At 36.2% G+C, this 13,310-nt stretch overlaps 1 protein-coding gene across 1 annotated transcript in view; it reads left to right on the top strand.

Annotated features, from left to right (window-relative positions):
- ANO5 (anoctamin 5) overlaps positions 1 to 12,577 on the top strand; it is a 102,279-nt gene extending 89,702 nt beyond the window's left edge. Inside the window, exons 18-22 of the mRNA XM_088017433.1 lie at positions 2,850 to 2,980; positions 5,163 to 5,368; positions 7,821 to 7,999; positions 9,551 to 9,656; positions 12,356 to 12,577. Coding sequence (XP_087873559.1) covers positions 2,850 to 2,980; positions 5,163 to 5,368; positions 7,821 to 7,999; positions 9,551 to 9,656; positions 12,356 to 12,577 — 844 coding nt within the window. The remainder of the gene's footprint in view (positions 1 to 2,849; positions 2,981 to 5,162; positions 5,369 to 7,820; positions 8,000 to 9,550; positions 9,657 to 12,355) is intronic.
- The last annotated feature ends 733 nt before the right edge of the window (positions 12,578 to 13,310 follow it).

Genomic DNA, 13,310 nt, shown 5'->3' with positions numbered 1-13,310 from the left:
GGCTAGTACTATTTCCATTCTGTTCCAGGATTTGTCTATCCTTGTTACCAATGCTATACTCTCTTAATTAATACAGCTTAATAATAAGTCTTGATCTCTGGTGGGTCAAGTCTTACCAACTTATTCTTCACCTATAGAAATATATTGGCTATCTTTTGTCTTTTGTCTTTTCTGTACAGATTTTAAAAACATCTTGTCAGACCCCACATGGAAAAGTATTTTGGTTTTTTGATTGAAATTACTTTCAGTTGTTTCAGTAAAACAACTGCCATTTTCATAATACCAAGTCTTTTTTTTCATGAATGTTTATTTTGGACTTTAATGACTTTAAATAAAGATTTAAACTTCTGCATATAGGTCTTATAGATCTTTTATCAAATCCATCTAAAGGTACTTTCAATCTTAGTTGCTATTGTAAATGATATCTTTTTAAAAATTATGTTTTCTACTTGTGTTTTGTGGGTATGTAGAAATAAAATATGTAGATAAACTCCATTATTTTTTCTAATAATTCTTATCTAATTTCATTTGGGTTTTCTAAGCAGGCAGTTCATTCACATGACTGTTAATCTGAGTCAGAGATTTCTTCTCTTCATTTCCAATCCTTTTACCTTTTTCTTTTTCATCTTGCTGTGCTAAAATCTCCTGTAGATTCTCTCTCTTTTTTTTTTTGCAGAAAATTATTTATTAAATTGACCATGAATTCATAACGCTTGCTCGGCATAGTGCTACTTTATTGACATAAGATGACTTCTTTTTTTAATTTTAATTTATGTAGTTAACATACAGTGTTATATTCATTTTAGGTGTACAAAATAGTCATTCCATAATTCCATATATTACCCAGTGCTCATCAAGATAAGTGTACTCTTAATCCCTTTCACCTATTTCACCCTTTCCTTCACTCACCTCCTCTCTGGTAACCATTTGTTTGTTCTCTGCAGCTAGGAGTCTGGTTTTTTTATTTGTCCCTCTCTTTTTTTTTTTTCCCTTTTTTTTTCTTTAATTCCCCATATGAGTAATATCCTATGGTACTTGTCTTTCTCTGACTTGTTTTGCTTAGCATTATGCTCTCTAGATCTATCCACATTTTTGTAAATGTCAAGATTCCATTCTTTTTATGGCTGAATAATATTCCATGGTGTGTGTGTATGCACACATATCACATCATTTTTTTAAAGATTTATTTATTTATTTTAGAGAGAAAGAGAGAAAACAAGCGGGGGGGGGGGAAGCAGAGAGAGAGAGAGGGAGAGAATCTCAAGCAGACTCCCCACTGAGCGTGGAGCTGATGAGGGGCTCAATCCCACAACCCTGAGATCATGACCTGAGCCAAAATCAAGAGTCGGACACCCAACAAACTGAGCCACGCAGGTGCTCCTACCACATCTTCTTCATCCATTCATTTATCTATCAGTGGACACTTCGGTTGCTTCCATAATGTGGCTACTGTAAATAATGCTGCAATAAACAGGGGTGCATGTATCCCTTTAAATTAGTGTCTTTGTATTCTTTGGGAAAATACCCATTAGTGCAATTACTGGATTATAGGGTAGTTCCATTTTTACTTTTTGAGGAACCTCCATACTGTCTTCCACAGTGGCTGAACCAATTTGCATTCCCACTGACAGTGCAAGAGGGTTCGTTTTTCTCCACATCCTTGCCAGCACTTATTATTTCTTGTCTTTTTTGATTTTAGCCATTCTGACGGGTGTGAGGAGATTACTCATTGTGGTTTTGATTTGCATTTCCCTGATGATGAGCGATGTTGAGCATTTTTTCATGTGTCTGTTGGCCATCTGTGTGTCTTCTTTGGAGAAATGGTTGTTCATGTTGATATTTTTAAAGTGGAATATTTGTTTTTTGGGTGTTGAGGTATATCAGTTCATTATATATTTGGATACTAATCCTTTATTGGATATGTCATTTGCAAATATCTTCTATTTAGTATGTTGCCTTTTATAGTTTGTTGGTTTTGTTGGTTGTTTCCTTCGCTGTGTCTAATAGATTCTTGACTAAGATCACGCAAAGTCTTATTTTGTTATTGATTCTAAAGGGAATGGTTCTAACTTTTCCCTGTTCAGAATGATGTTTGCCCCAGGATTTTGGTAGGTGTTTTTGATCAGATTGAGGTAATTTCCTTCTTTTCCTGCTTTTCTGTCATAAATAGGTTTTAATAGTGCTTGAAATGTATCAAATGCATTTTTCTGCATTAGTCAACATAATTTTATGTTTTTCTCCTTAAATCTGTTAGTGTCATTTATTACATTGATTGTTTTCCTAATAAAAAAAAAGGCTTTCTGTTCCTTAAAGTAATCCAACATTACCATGATACATTATTTTTCAAATAGTATGGAATTTAGTTAGGCAATATTTTGTTTAGGATTATTGCATTTATTTTCATGTGTTTGATAGGCCTCTGTGTTTCCTTTGTCATATATTTTCCCTTGTAACCAGTTTCTCATTTCCTTGAGCATCCTTCTGAGTATCACGACAACATAAAGGTTAGTAAATTAAATAGAAAAAAAAAAAACAAAAAATGGTCCTATGGTGACCCTCTCCTCCACATGCTTTTTAACAGAACTGTCTCTGAGTAAATATATTCCCGGGGGGAGAGTCGGGGTTGTCTTATTTTCTTAATATGTCGATAAAAAACTTTGACCTCAGCATGTGTTGTAAAAAGAATGCTAGATTCTTATTTCGACTTTAGCTATAGTTACATTCTCTTTGCTCTGTGATCTTAAGTTACTTAACCTCTCTTGCCACCAATTTCTAGATTTAACACCCTGGTTTTCTGACCCCTGTCTTTTAAATTCTAATCATGTATTTACTTTTATCACTTCCAACAGTATGGTTCTGAATTGGTGGAGACGTCGGAAAGCTCGGACCAACTCTGAAAAGCTATACAGTCGATGGGAGCAGGATCATGACCTTGAAACTTTTGGATCTCTTGGGCTATTCTATGAGTATTTAGAAACAGGTAATTTTTAACCACGGTCTTGAAACATAAGAGTCAGGCTGAGTAAAGTGAGTTTTTTTAGCTCTTAATATTTTTTCCTGCCTTGCATCTAGTAGGTGTCCAATAAACCATTGAATGGTGGATGAAAAGACAGGTGGATGGATATATTCCTTGCTAGATAGAATGAAGAATGAAGTTTAGTTTCAAAACGGCAATGTTAGAGATGTATTTCCTATCAACTGAATGTTAAGATTGTTGAACCAAATAAAGTAAGGATCACTTTTTAACTCCTGTCTCAAATTAGCTTGCATAGCTCTCCTGTTTGCCTCACTGACAGCCCAGAGAGAGAGTAAGTTGAAAGACATTTCCAGAGTCTGACATACATTTAGTGTAAGTCCTTTAATTTCAGGCTGAAAAGAAGCGGGCTAAAAGCAGTTGTGTAGGGGAAGTTTATGTTGAACACAAGAAATGCATAAAAAATGCTGAGGATTGAACAGAGAGATTCTGAGGTGAAATATTAGGAGGGATGATGATGGAGACTGCTTGTAAAGTCTACTTAAATGTTTCCTCTCAAGTTATTTCTCTGCTTCTCTGGTAGAATTAAGGAGGACATTTTGCTTTACTTACTCTCGAGGCCCATAAAAGTATGGTGGAATGAAAAAATGACCTGAAATTGCTACTGATTCTCCACTGTGATACATATACATGATACCTGGATTGAAATAGGTGAATTTAGGACAAATTGAGAGAAGTCTGTTTCATATAGCTGGTTGTAAAATTGGGCAGTCCTCACTTTATAGGATGATAGGGCTGTAATTTTTAATTGTGTATCAAATGCATTTGTGCATAAATGCATTAGGGATTATCGCTGCAATTAAAAAATGAAATCAAGGTTTCATAAGAAAATTAACTACCATTTATTGAGGCACAGCTGAGTTAGTTTATTCTGGATGTTTTATGTACATTATCACTAATCTTGAAACATTCCACAGAGTACTCATTATTCACTGCATTTTGTTTTAGAGGATACTGAAATTTGGATGGGTCAATTTTGTGGCCATGTGCCACAAAGATTTTTAAGTAAAATGTGGTATTTGAACCCAGAAGATTCGAGTTGTTTCTACATAGTGCTTCCTCTGAATTTTCTGTCTTTTAGTTCAGTAGAGGTGTTCAGTTGGGTTTGTAAATGGCAAGGCTAATTCTTTTGAGAAACTCTTGTGAGAAAAGTTGAAATCCAGAAACACTTGAGATTCATCTAAAAATAGAGGGCTAATAGAAGAGTCTTTCTTTCTCCCTTCAGTGGAAAGCCATTCCCGTATCTCTTATTATATGGTTTCCACTCACGTGGGAAGCCCGGACTGCCAGTTGAATGCATTCTTGTACCTCCATCATTGTTGGAAACAAAAGAACAAAAATGGGAAAAGAAGCTAACTTACATAGGTGTTAAGTCTTAATGAGGAAAGAGAATAAAATTTATTTAGGAAGATGTCAAGATAGGATAGAGGATCAGGACCTTAACAAACACCTCATTCCAAAAAATTGTGTATTTCCTTGTCCCACATGTAATTTATATATGTTGTAATGCTTTAGATGACTTATTTTCTGATTTATTCTCAAATATCTTCCTTTGCACTGCCTTTTCAATTCTTAGCGTCTTCAAACCTTTAACAGTATAGTTTGTATATGTTGTAGTTGGATATGTTTATATGCCCAATACATGCTGGCTCTTGGAAGCATGCAAATGAATCGGTCATTATCCCTGATCTCATAGATTTAGCAAGATAGAAAAACTTGATTACCCCACTAATGTGTCACTACCAGTGTTAAGACTAGACCAGCGTAGAGCTAAACATAGCCCCTAATAAAATGGTATGTTTTAAGAAGAATAAAGAGAATCTCTTCTCTAACAGGAAGAGATGCTTTCTTCATCTCTGACATCTTCATCATCTGACAAGCAGATGTCCAAAGAAACAGCAAGGACAGAACTGTGCTGTACATGCCCAGTTTCTCCTTTCTGTTCTAGCCAGTAACTAAGTCGCTATGCTCCCAGTGGGGAAGAGGAAGCAGGCAAATTGAAAGAGGCCTGGAGTGTTTTGCTGGTGTAGATCCCTCCAAAATGAGGACATTGCAGGATTTGGGCAAAGTCTTCCCCCTTTTCTCCTTCACAATAATGAGTTGACTAATTTTTCTTTTTTCCCCACAGTTATCCAGTTTGGATTTGTTACATTATTTGTGGCCTCTTTTCCTTTGGCTCCTCTTCTTGCTCTCTTGAATAATATTATAGAGATCCGAGTGGATGCCTGGAAACTTACGACTCAGTACAGGAGACCCGTTGCTGCTAAAGCTCACAGCATAGGTGTTTGGCAAGACATTCTTTATGGAATGGCTGTCCTTTCTGTTGCAACTAATGTAAGTGGACCAATTGTGCTTGGGTGGCTTTGTATTTTATTTTATTTTGTTTTCTTGGGGGTGTGAAGATATGAATGATGCTTATTAACTCAATCTTTTCCTGTGTTAACTTCATCATGGTGACAGTCCATAACGATACATCATCCCTACACTTTATTTTTTTTAGAGAGAGAGAGAGCATGTGGGTGAATGGGGGTCGGAGAGAGGAGCAGAGGGAGAGGGAAAGAGAATCTTAAGCAGGTTCCACGCCCAGCACAGAGCCTGACACCAGGCTTGGTCTCACAACCCTGAGATCGTGACCTGAGTCGAAATCAAGAATCAGATGCTTAACCAACTGAGCCACCCGGGTGCCCCCCATCCTTACACTTTTATGCACTAAACAACATAGAGAAATTTAGGACATGCACACTCTTAGAAATACAAGGAAAACTGTAAAACCACTCTCCTTGAAATACCATGATAGAGTTTCATAGCACATGACAAAGTAGACAGAAAATATGTATATATGCTATAGGAATGGTATTTTCCCATCCTTCCCTAAGCTCTGGAATGGTATAAATACCATGTTTCTTTTAGGTTAGGTAAGTCCATTTAAAACCATCTGGCTCTGCCTTCTACATTTTTAGTGGTAGGTTTTGTTTTGTTTTGTTTCTGTAAAGATTTTATTTATTTATTAGAGAGAGAGAGAGCAGGAGAGAGCATGAGCAGGGGGTAGAGGGAGAAGCAGGCTCCCTGCTGAGCAGGGAGCCCAGTGCACAGGGGGCTGGATCCCAGGACCCTGGGATCATGACCTGAGCTATATAAATATAGCTATATATATAAATATGCTATAGATTTGACTAATACAGTTAAAGCTTGATTATAGATGATGCTGTATACTACAAATAGAGAATATACAACATTTACATGTTATGTTTATGGAGCACTTATTAAAAAAATGATAATAAAACTAAATTCCCCAAAAGCAGAAATTTTTACAATATATATTTATATACAATAATGGTATAAAAATTGAAGTTGATAATAAAGATAATTTAAAAAAAAAATCTAACCACCTAACATTCACACTTCTAAGCAAGCTTTACTATATAAAGAGGAAGTAAAATTGAAATATAAAGAGTACTTAATTAAAATGAAAACCTATAGGAACTAGCTAAAACCAGTTACAGAAAAATTTATAGCAATAAATGCTTTTATTATTAAAAAAGAGGACTTGAAAGCATGAGCTGAGCATGAGTTCAGAAACTTAAGGAAAATATAAAACTAATCAACAGAAAGTAGTAAGAAATAATTAATACAGATATAATCAGAAATAGTCAAATTGGAAAACAAATAAAAAGCAGTATAATTCCTAAGTGAATCAAGAGTTGATTCATTGAAAATATGTATAAAATAAACAGAACTCTGAAAATCTCCAGCAAGAAAAAAAGACTTACAAGATACAGGTGAGAAAATTATGAGACTGTTATATGTTCCTTTATTCCAATAAATTTTAAAATCTATTTGAAATTGTCACCTTTTTAGAAAATAAAAACTGCCAAAGTTTATTCAGTAAGTGATAGAAAACCTGATTGGACCAGTAGCTATCAAAGTAGTATTAAAAGTTTTTTAAAAAGCTACCACTAAGGGGCACCTGGGTGGCTCAGTCGGTTAAGTGTCTGCCTTGGGCTCAGGTCATGATCCCAGGGTCCTGGGATCCAGCCCCCTGGGCACTGGGCTCCCTGCTCATTGGGGAGCCTGCTTCTCCCTCTAGCCCCTGCTCTACTCTCTCCCACTCTCTCTCTCTCTCTCAAATAAATAAATAAAATTTTTACAAAAACAAAACAAAACAACCTCCCACTAAAAATGTAGAAGGCAGAGCCAGATAGCTTTAAATGAACTTACCTAACCTATAAGAAACATGGTATTTATACCATTCCAGAGCTTAGTAAGGAAGGATGGGAAAATACCATTCCTATAGAATGAAATATTGAAATTAATTGCACTGAACTGTGGGAAATTAACCATCACATTGTCTTCTCTCTTTCCGTTGCCTCTCCACCAATCCCCTACCAGTGTGAGGGCACGTACATGCGTGCACAGACACGTATACACATACCATCCTAGCTAATGAAGTTCATTCAGGCAAATGAATTTGGTTAAGGACAGTAGAAATGTGCTTTGAAACAGATGTAAAAAATAACAAGGCATGGTGGAGAGAGCATGATTTTTGGAGCTAGATACATTTAGGTTCAGTTTTCTACTTGGCCGCTCTCTAGCTGGGAAATCTTGGAGTACTAATCAGACACTTGAAAAGGACTATTTCATGTTGTATGCCAAAGACTCCTATATTAACGTAATTTGTGATAGCATTTTAATCATTTGCATCCATATGGAACGGAGAGGTATGTAAATCAGACGTTTAAAAAACTAGATTGTTAGCTCAAGATTTCCCTCTTGCTTTGTCTTTCAGGCTTTTATTGTTGCATTTACATCGGACATCATTCCCCGTTTAGTTTACTACTATGCCTACTCAACGGATGCCACTGAGCCCATGAGAGGATATGTCAATGACAGCCTGTCAACATTCCTCATAGCTGATTTTCCAAACCACACTGCACCTTCGGAAAAACGAGACTTCATCACTTGCAGGTTTCCTCTTGATTTCTAGCTTTCAGTTTTATTAAGCCCTCCATGGCTTGAGATGCAAAGGATTTACTTAGGGCAATAAATATCCTGGGTCAAGTGCATCAATTTTAGACTTCACTCATCGTATGAATCTGATTTGGAAAAGTAGAATGTTTAAAAGTAAAAGAATATTATGGATAAAAATAATATCAATTTTGAATTGTTTCTTATTTTCTAAGTTTATCGGAGAGATTTCTCACCAACAAATGCCCCTTTGTCCCAAGATAAAATATCTATTAGATCATACAGCATGATCATATTATATCTGCATTTAACCTACTTGAATTTAACTATATGTTCTTAAAAAGAGATAGACTGAGAAAAGGAGAAATAATATGGTAAACTCATCATCCATCCCATGTACAGGGTTTCTTCCATGCAGGGAGCATGAAATTAGATTTGTGAACCTGTTTCCATACTGAGCGTCTCATGTACTGTGAGAGTCTTTTTACTCTATGATTTTTTTTTAAGATTTTATTTATTTATTTGAGAGAGAGAATGAGAGAGAGAGCACATGAGAGAGGGGAGGGTCAGAGGGAGAAGCAGACTCCCTGTCGAGCAGGGAGCCTGATGCGGGACTCAATCCCGGGACTCCAGGATCATGACCTGAGCCGAAGGCAGTTGCTTAACCAACTGAGCCACCCAGGCACCCATTTTTACTCTATGATTTAAAGATTGTATATAATAAATACATATGACATAAAGATTATATATATTGTACATAAAGATTATATATATATAATACATATCTATTATATCAAGACCACTTAACTTAAACCCTTAAGCAAACTATTTCATCTGGGAAACAGCAAGAGACAGCAAAATGTTGGTAGACACACAGGTAGACCAAACCATTGTTAGATTTTAGATTTGCATATAGAGGAATCATAATATAGTGTTTACGAGCATGGACATGTGTCCATTTTCTTGATTTCATCACTTCCTAGTTGGACTAAATCTTTGAATAATATCAATGTCTAGCAACTTTCTAGAAAACTGAGCTTACAAAGTTGAGCACTAAGAAAATCCAGAAGAATAGTAAGAAAAATAAAAACAATGCAGTATCAGGTAAGCCAAAAGAAAATAGAGTTTTAAAAAAAAACAGTCAACAATGTCAAGTCCTATTCTCAAAAGATCACAAAAGATGGAGATTAGCATGTTTCTTCAGTTTAATGACAGGAAACAATGTGTTTCAGTGGAGTGGTGGATAGAACTACGTGTGTTAAGGAGTAGCAAGAGAGTGAATGGAGACAGATTAATTTTGCTGACTCTTTTGAGAAATTTGAAGGGCAGGAGAGAAGTTTCACTTGTGTCTCCTGCTATACCAAACTATATTTAAGTAACATGTAGCCATGATTTTTATCTGTGCAAAAATGAAATGTATCATAATAGCAGTTAACTTCCTGTGACTTTACTTTTGTAGTCAATTAAAAGTGTCTCTTAAGGGAAATAATGCTAGGTCTCTATTTGAAGCTATAGCTAATTTTTTTTTTTTTATTTACCTCTGTTTTTCAGATATAGAGATTACAGATATCCTCCTGATCATGATCAGAAATATTTTCATAATATGCAGTACTGGCATGTCCTCGCTGCCAAGATGACCTTCATCATCGTTATGGAAGTAAGCCTCTCGTAACTTGCATTCCAGTTAGTCTGTCTTCTCCCTTCAGATTTCTAAAGGTATCTGCTCAGCAGAAAATTAGTATTATCTCAGTAAATTGTTTCGAAGGAAGTATTCGTTGTCCTGAAGAGCAACTTAGGGATATTTTCAGTACAATGGGTTGTTGCCTGTTATTCACCTACTATTGTTGAAGATATCAGGGTGACATAAAGAAAGAAAGAATGGGGCCTCTTTCCTCGAGGTCAGGAAAAGGACCAAGAATGCGCGGATTTTACTGAATAGCTATTACATACTGGTTCCAGACACTAATAATAACCTTGTAAGTTAGACTTTATTATTCACTCTTGAAAAATGAATCTGAGACTCAGCAGAATTGGCAGTGGGTTTAAAGATAATCAGCTAATATTGGAATTGGGTTTTGATGCCAGATGTATCACTCCCAAGCATCTGCTCTGTCCACTGTATTATGTTTGCCCCTTTGTGGAATATCTAATCTTATTATGGATATAGGACAAGCATTAAAACAGAACAAATACACGTGGGGGATGTGGGTAAGTTTCAAAGTGACATTCTATATCAGAAGACATACGGGCCAATAAAGGAGACAGAAATAAAGGTAAGGCACTTGTTTCACTCTGCCATGAAGTTCAGTAGTAGTCAAGTCTAATGCAAGCACCCACAAATTCTACATGATGAAAAAGAGAGCAGTCTTATGTATCTCCCTCCCCATATTTTTCTTCTCCCCCTCTCTCTCTCTCTGTTCTTTATGACTTTATCACTCTTTCATTCCCATATTTTCCATCATAAGTTTAGATCACCTTTCAGTCTGGTCAGTTGCACCAGGGATTTTTTGATTTTTATTCATTATTCTATTAATGTTTGTAATTATGCCAGGCTCTGACTCGCTATCATCCTGGGACTTTTCTTCACCTTCTCTTGTATTGAAAACTGTATTTTCTGTAGTCTGTGTTTCTCCCATTCTTGGTTTACTAGCTTATTTTGATGAAGTACATTTTTCAGTAATTTTCTGAGGAAAATTATGGGTGGTTATTTGTTGAGACCTTGAATATTGAACATTTCTTTTCTTTCCTCAGAGATGATTAAATGGTATAGGATTCAAGATTGAAAGTCATTTTCCCTGAAAAATTTTCAGCCAACTTTATTTAGGTATTCCTGACATTTCTGAAGACATTGCACTATTTTCTGTCAGCTTCAGTGTTGTTATAAAATGCAATACCATTCCAATTCCCCAGTCTTTGTTTATGATCTTTTTATAAATTAGTAAGCTTTAAGGATTCTCTCACCAGTCCTTTCTTTTATGAAACATCACAAGACAGTTTCTTGTTATTGGGTAATACTCATTTTTCTGGACACTCGCTGAGCCCTATGGATCTGAAAGTGTACTTACCCTTCAAGTTGAGAAAATTTGCTTGTACATATTTTTTTTAAATTATTTCCTTCTTTTCTCTATTCTGTCTTTCTGGAAGTTCTATTACTCAGGTGTTATACTTCCTGTTTTGAAATTGTAATTATTTTCTCTCCTATAAATAGATGAACTCATGTTTTTGTCTTTTTATTCTGCTGTTCTTTTGCTCCTTCATTATCTCTGTTTCCTCTTAGTTTCTGTTTGTCCATTTCAATCTTTTTCTTTTGCATTAGAGTTTCTTACGTATTTGCTGATTCTTAGCAATCTGCTCATACTTAAGAGTGAATAAATGAAAGCTGATTGTACGCTTTGTGTGCATACAGGAGGAATGTCACTTGGTAGGTTTCACTGTAGGGTGATGAGGTAGTGAGGGGACCTTTTCATTTGAAACCTACAAAATTTGGTATCTGCAGTTCCAATTTCACAGACTACTTACTTTTCCCAGAGAAAAATCCTCCGAACTCCTTTCTATTGAGCTCTTTTATGGCTGCCTGTGTTCTGAGAGCTGAGCAAGACAAAGAAGACTAAGGATCTTAGGATTCACCGAATTTCACTTAGTGGCCCTATTTTCAGTATGGCGCCACTCCTCCATCCTCCACTGTCTCTGGTGCTCCTGAGTTCACAGCTTTCTGTTTTGATTGCTGCACAGAGTAAATTACTCATTTGTTGCCAGGTTGGAGAGAAGTAGTACCCAGATGACGATGGGAGAGAGGTCCTGAAAATTCCAACTTTTCCTTATACCAAATGTTGGCTAATCCTCTGGTTTTCAACTCCACGCACATGTATGCTTTCAAAGTCCTTAGGACCATCTTTCTTGAGCTTTATTGAAGATCTAAACAAAGTTGGCTTTTGACTTGCTGGGATTTACCACCATCATATCACCAATTGCAAGTTTAAGTGCCAGCTTTCTTTACTCTCTTGAGTCTGTTATCACTGTTCCCTCTTTTTTTTTTTTTTTGTCTTTGTGAGTTACACCATTTTTTAAAATTCCCTTACAAATATTTTATTAGGTCCTCAGGAGTGAGCACAGATAAAGGGCATATTCAATAACCATGATCAACTGGAATTTCTATAATTATACATTTTCATATATATTTACTTGTTTAATGTTTGTCTTTCTGGGAAGGTTCCAGGACAGGAACCATATCGTTTTGCTTTTCCTTATGCCTTCTCTGTTGAGCACGGTCTGTTGAATGAATGATTTGTAAGAATTTCCCGTTGAACATTTGACAAGTCTAACAGTGTCCTTGATTTTCTCTTATGTTTCCTCCAGCATGTTGTGTTTTTAGTTAAATTTTTGTTGGCCTGGATGATCCCTGATGTTCCAAAAGATGTTCTGGACAGAATCAAGCGAGAAAAGTTAATGACTATCAAGATTCTCCATGACTTTGAGCTTAACAAATTAAAAGAGAACTTGAGAATTAATTCTAGCGAACTTGCCAAACAAGTCTTGATTCAGGAAAACAAAGCACAACTGGCTAAATCAGCAGTCTAATCAACATAATGAGCAAGCAACTGGTTGCCTGTCTGGCTTCACGATTTTCCCTGGGTTTTGGGCTAGAGGCCAGAAGGCATGTGTCAATTTCCCACCTCCTCTTCCTTCTTTTTTAATTCAAAGTTTTTGTACACTTCTACAGAGGCCACCTTTGTGAGATTGGAAGAATACCACTTGTCTACTTCATTGGCTGAGCTCTCCCCAGATATTGTTTTCTGGAGTTCTAGAAATGATTGTTAAAAGGGCATGTTGAATCAGGATATTGGAAAATCATGGAATGTTGCAGTTTAGAATTAAAGGCTGGACCTGGGCTGCCCCATCACGTTCCAGTGCATCTGCACATTTTCATGGTCTTCTATTGGGTTGTTTTATAACTCCTTCCCATCAAGAAAAATGTTGGGACAAAAAGAAAGGAAGTGAAGAGGCCCCCTGAGCCATGTATATCCTGCCATCGCAGACTATGTGAATGAAAAACCAAAATCAGATGACTTAAGAAAACTCACATATTAAAAATGCTGGGTAGATATCATGGCATGGGTTTGTTCCTGAATCCTAAGTTAAGTTAAACTTCCATCAGAATCCCAGATTCCCCCTCCAGGTCAATGCACAGTTGATTTTTCAAGAGACTGAACATTTGGGTTTCAACAAAAGACTTAACAGCTCTGTTCTTTAAAGACAACATTTTGGTAACAGTAGTTTCAAGGCTGAATTGTCTTATCTGGAAAACGGCATT

Source organism: Eumetopias jubatus, unplaced genomic scaffold (genome assembly GCF_037043125.1).
Source record: "Eumetopias jubatus isolate StellerSeaLion01/CBP00866 unplaced genomic scaffold, mEumJub1_p1.0 scaffold_13, whole genome shotgun sequence".
Taxonomy (NCBI): Eukaryota; Metazoa; Chordata; class Mammalia; order Carnivora; family Otariidae; genus Eumetopias; species Eumetopias jubatus.
This window is presented reverse-complemented; position numbering and strand designations above follow the sequence as displayed.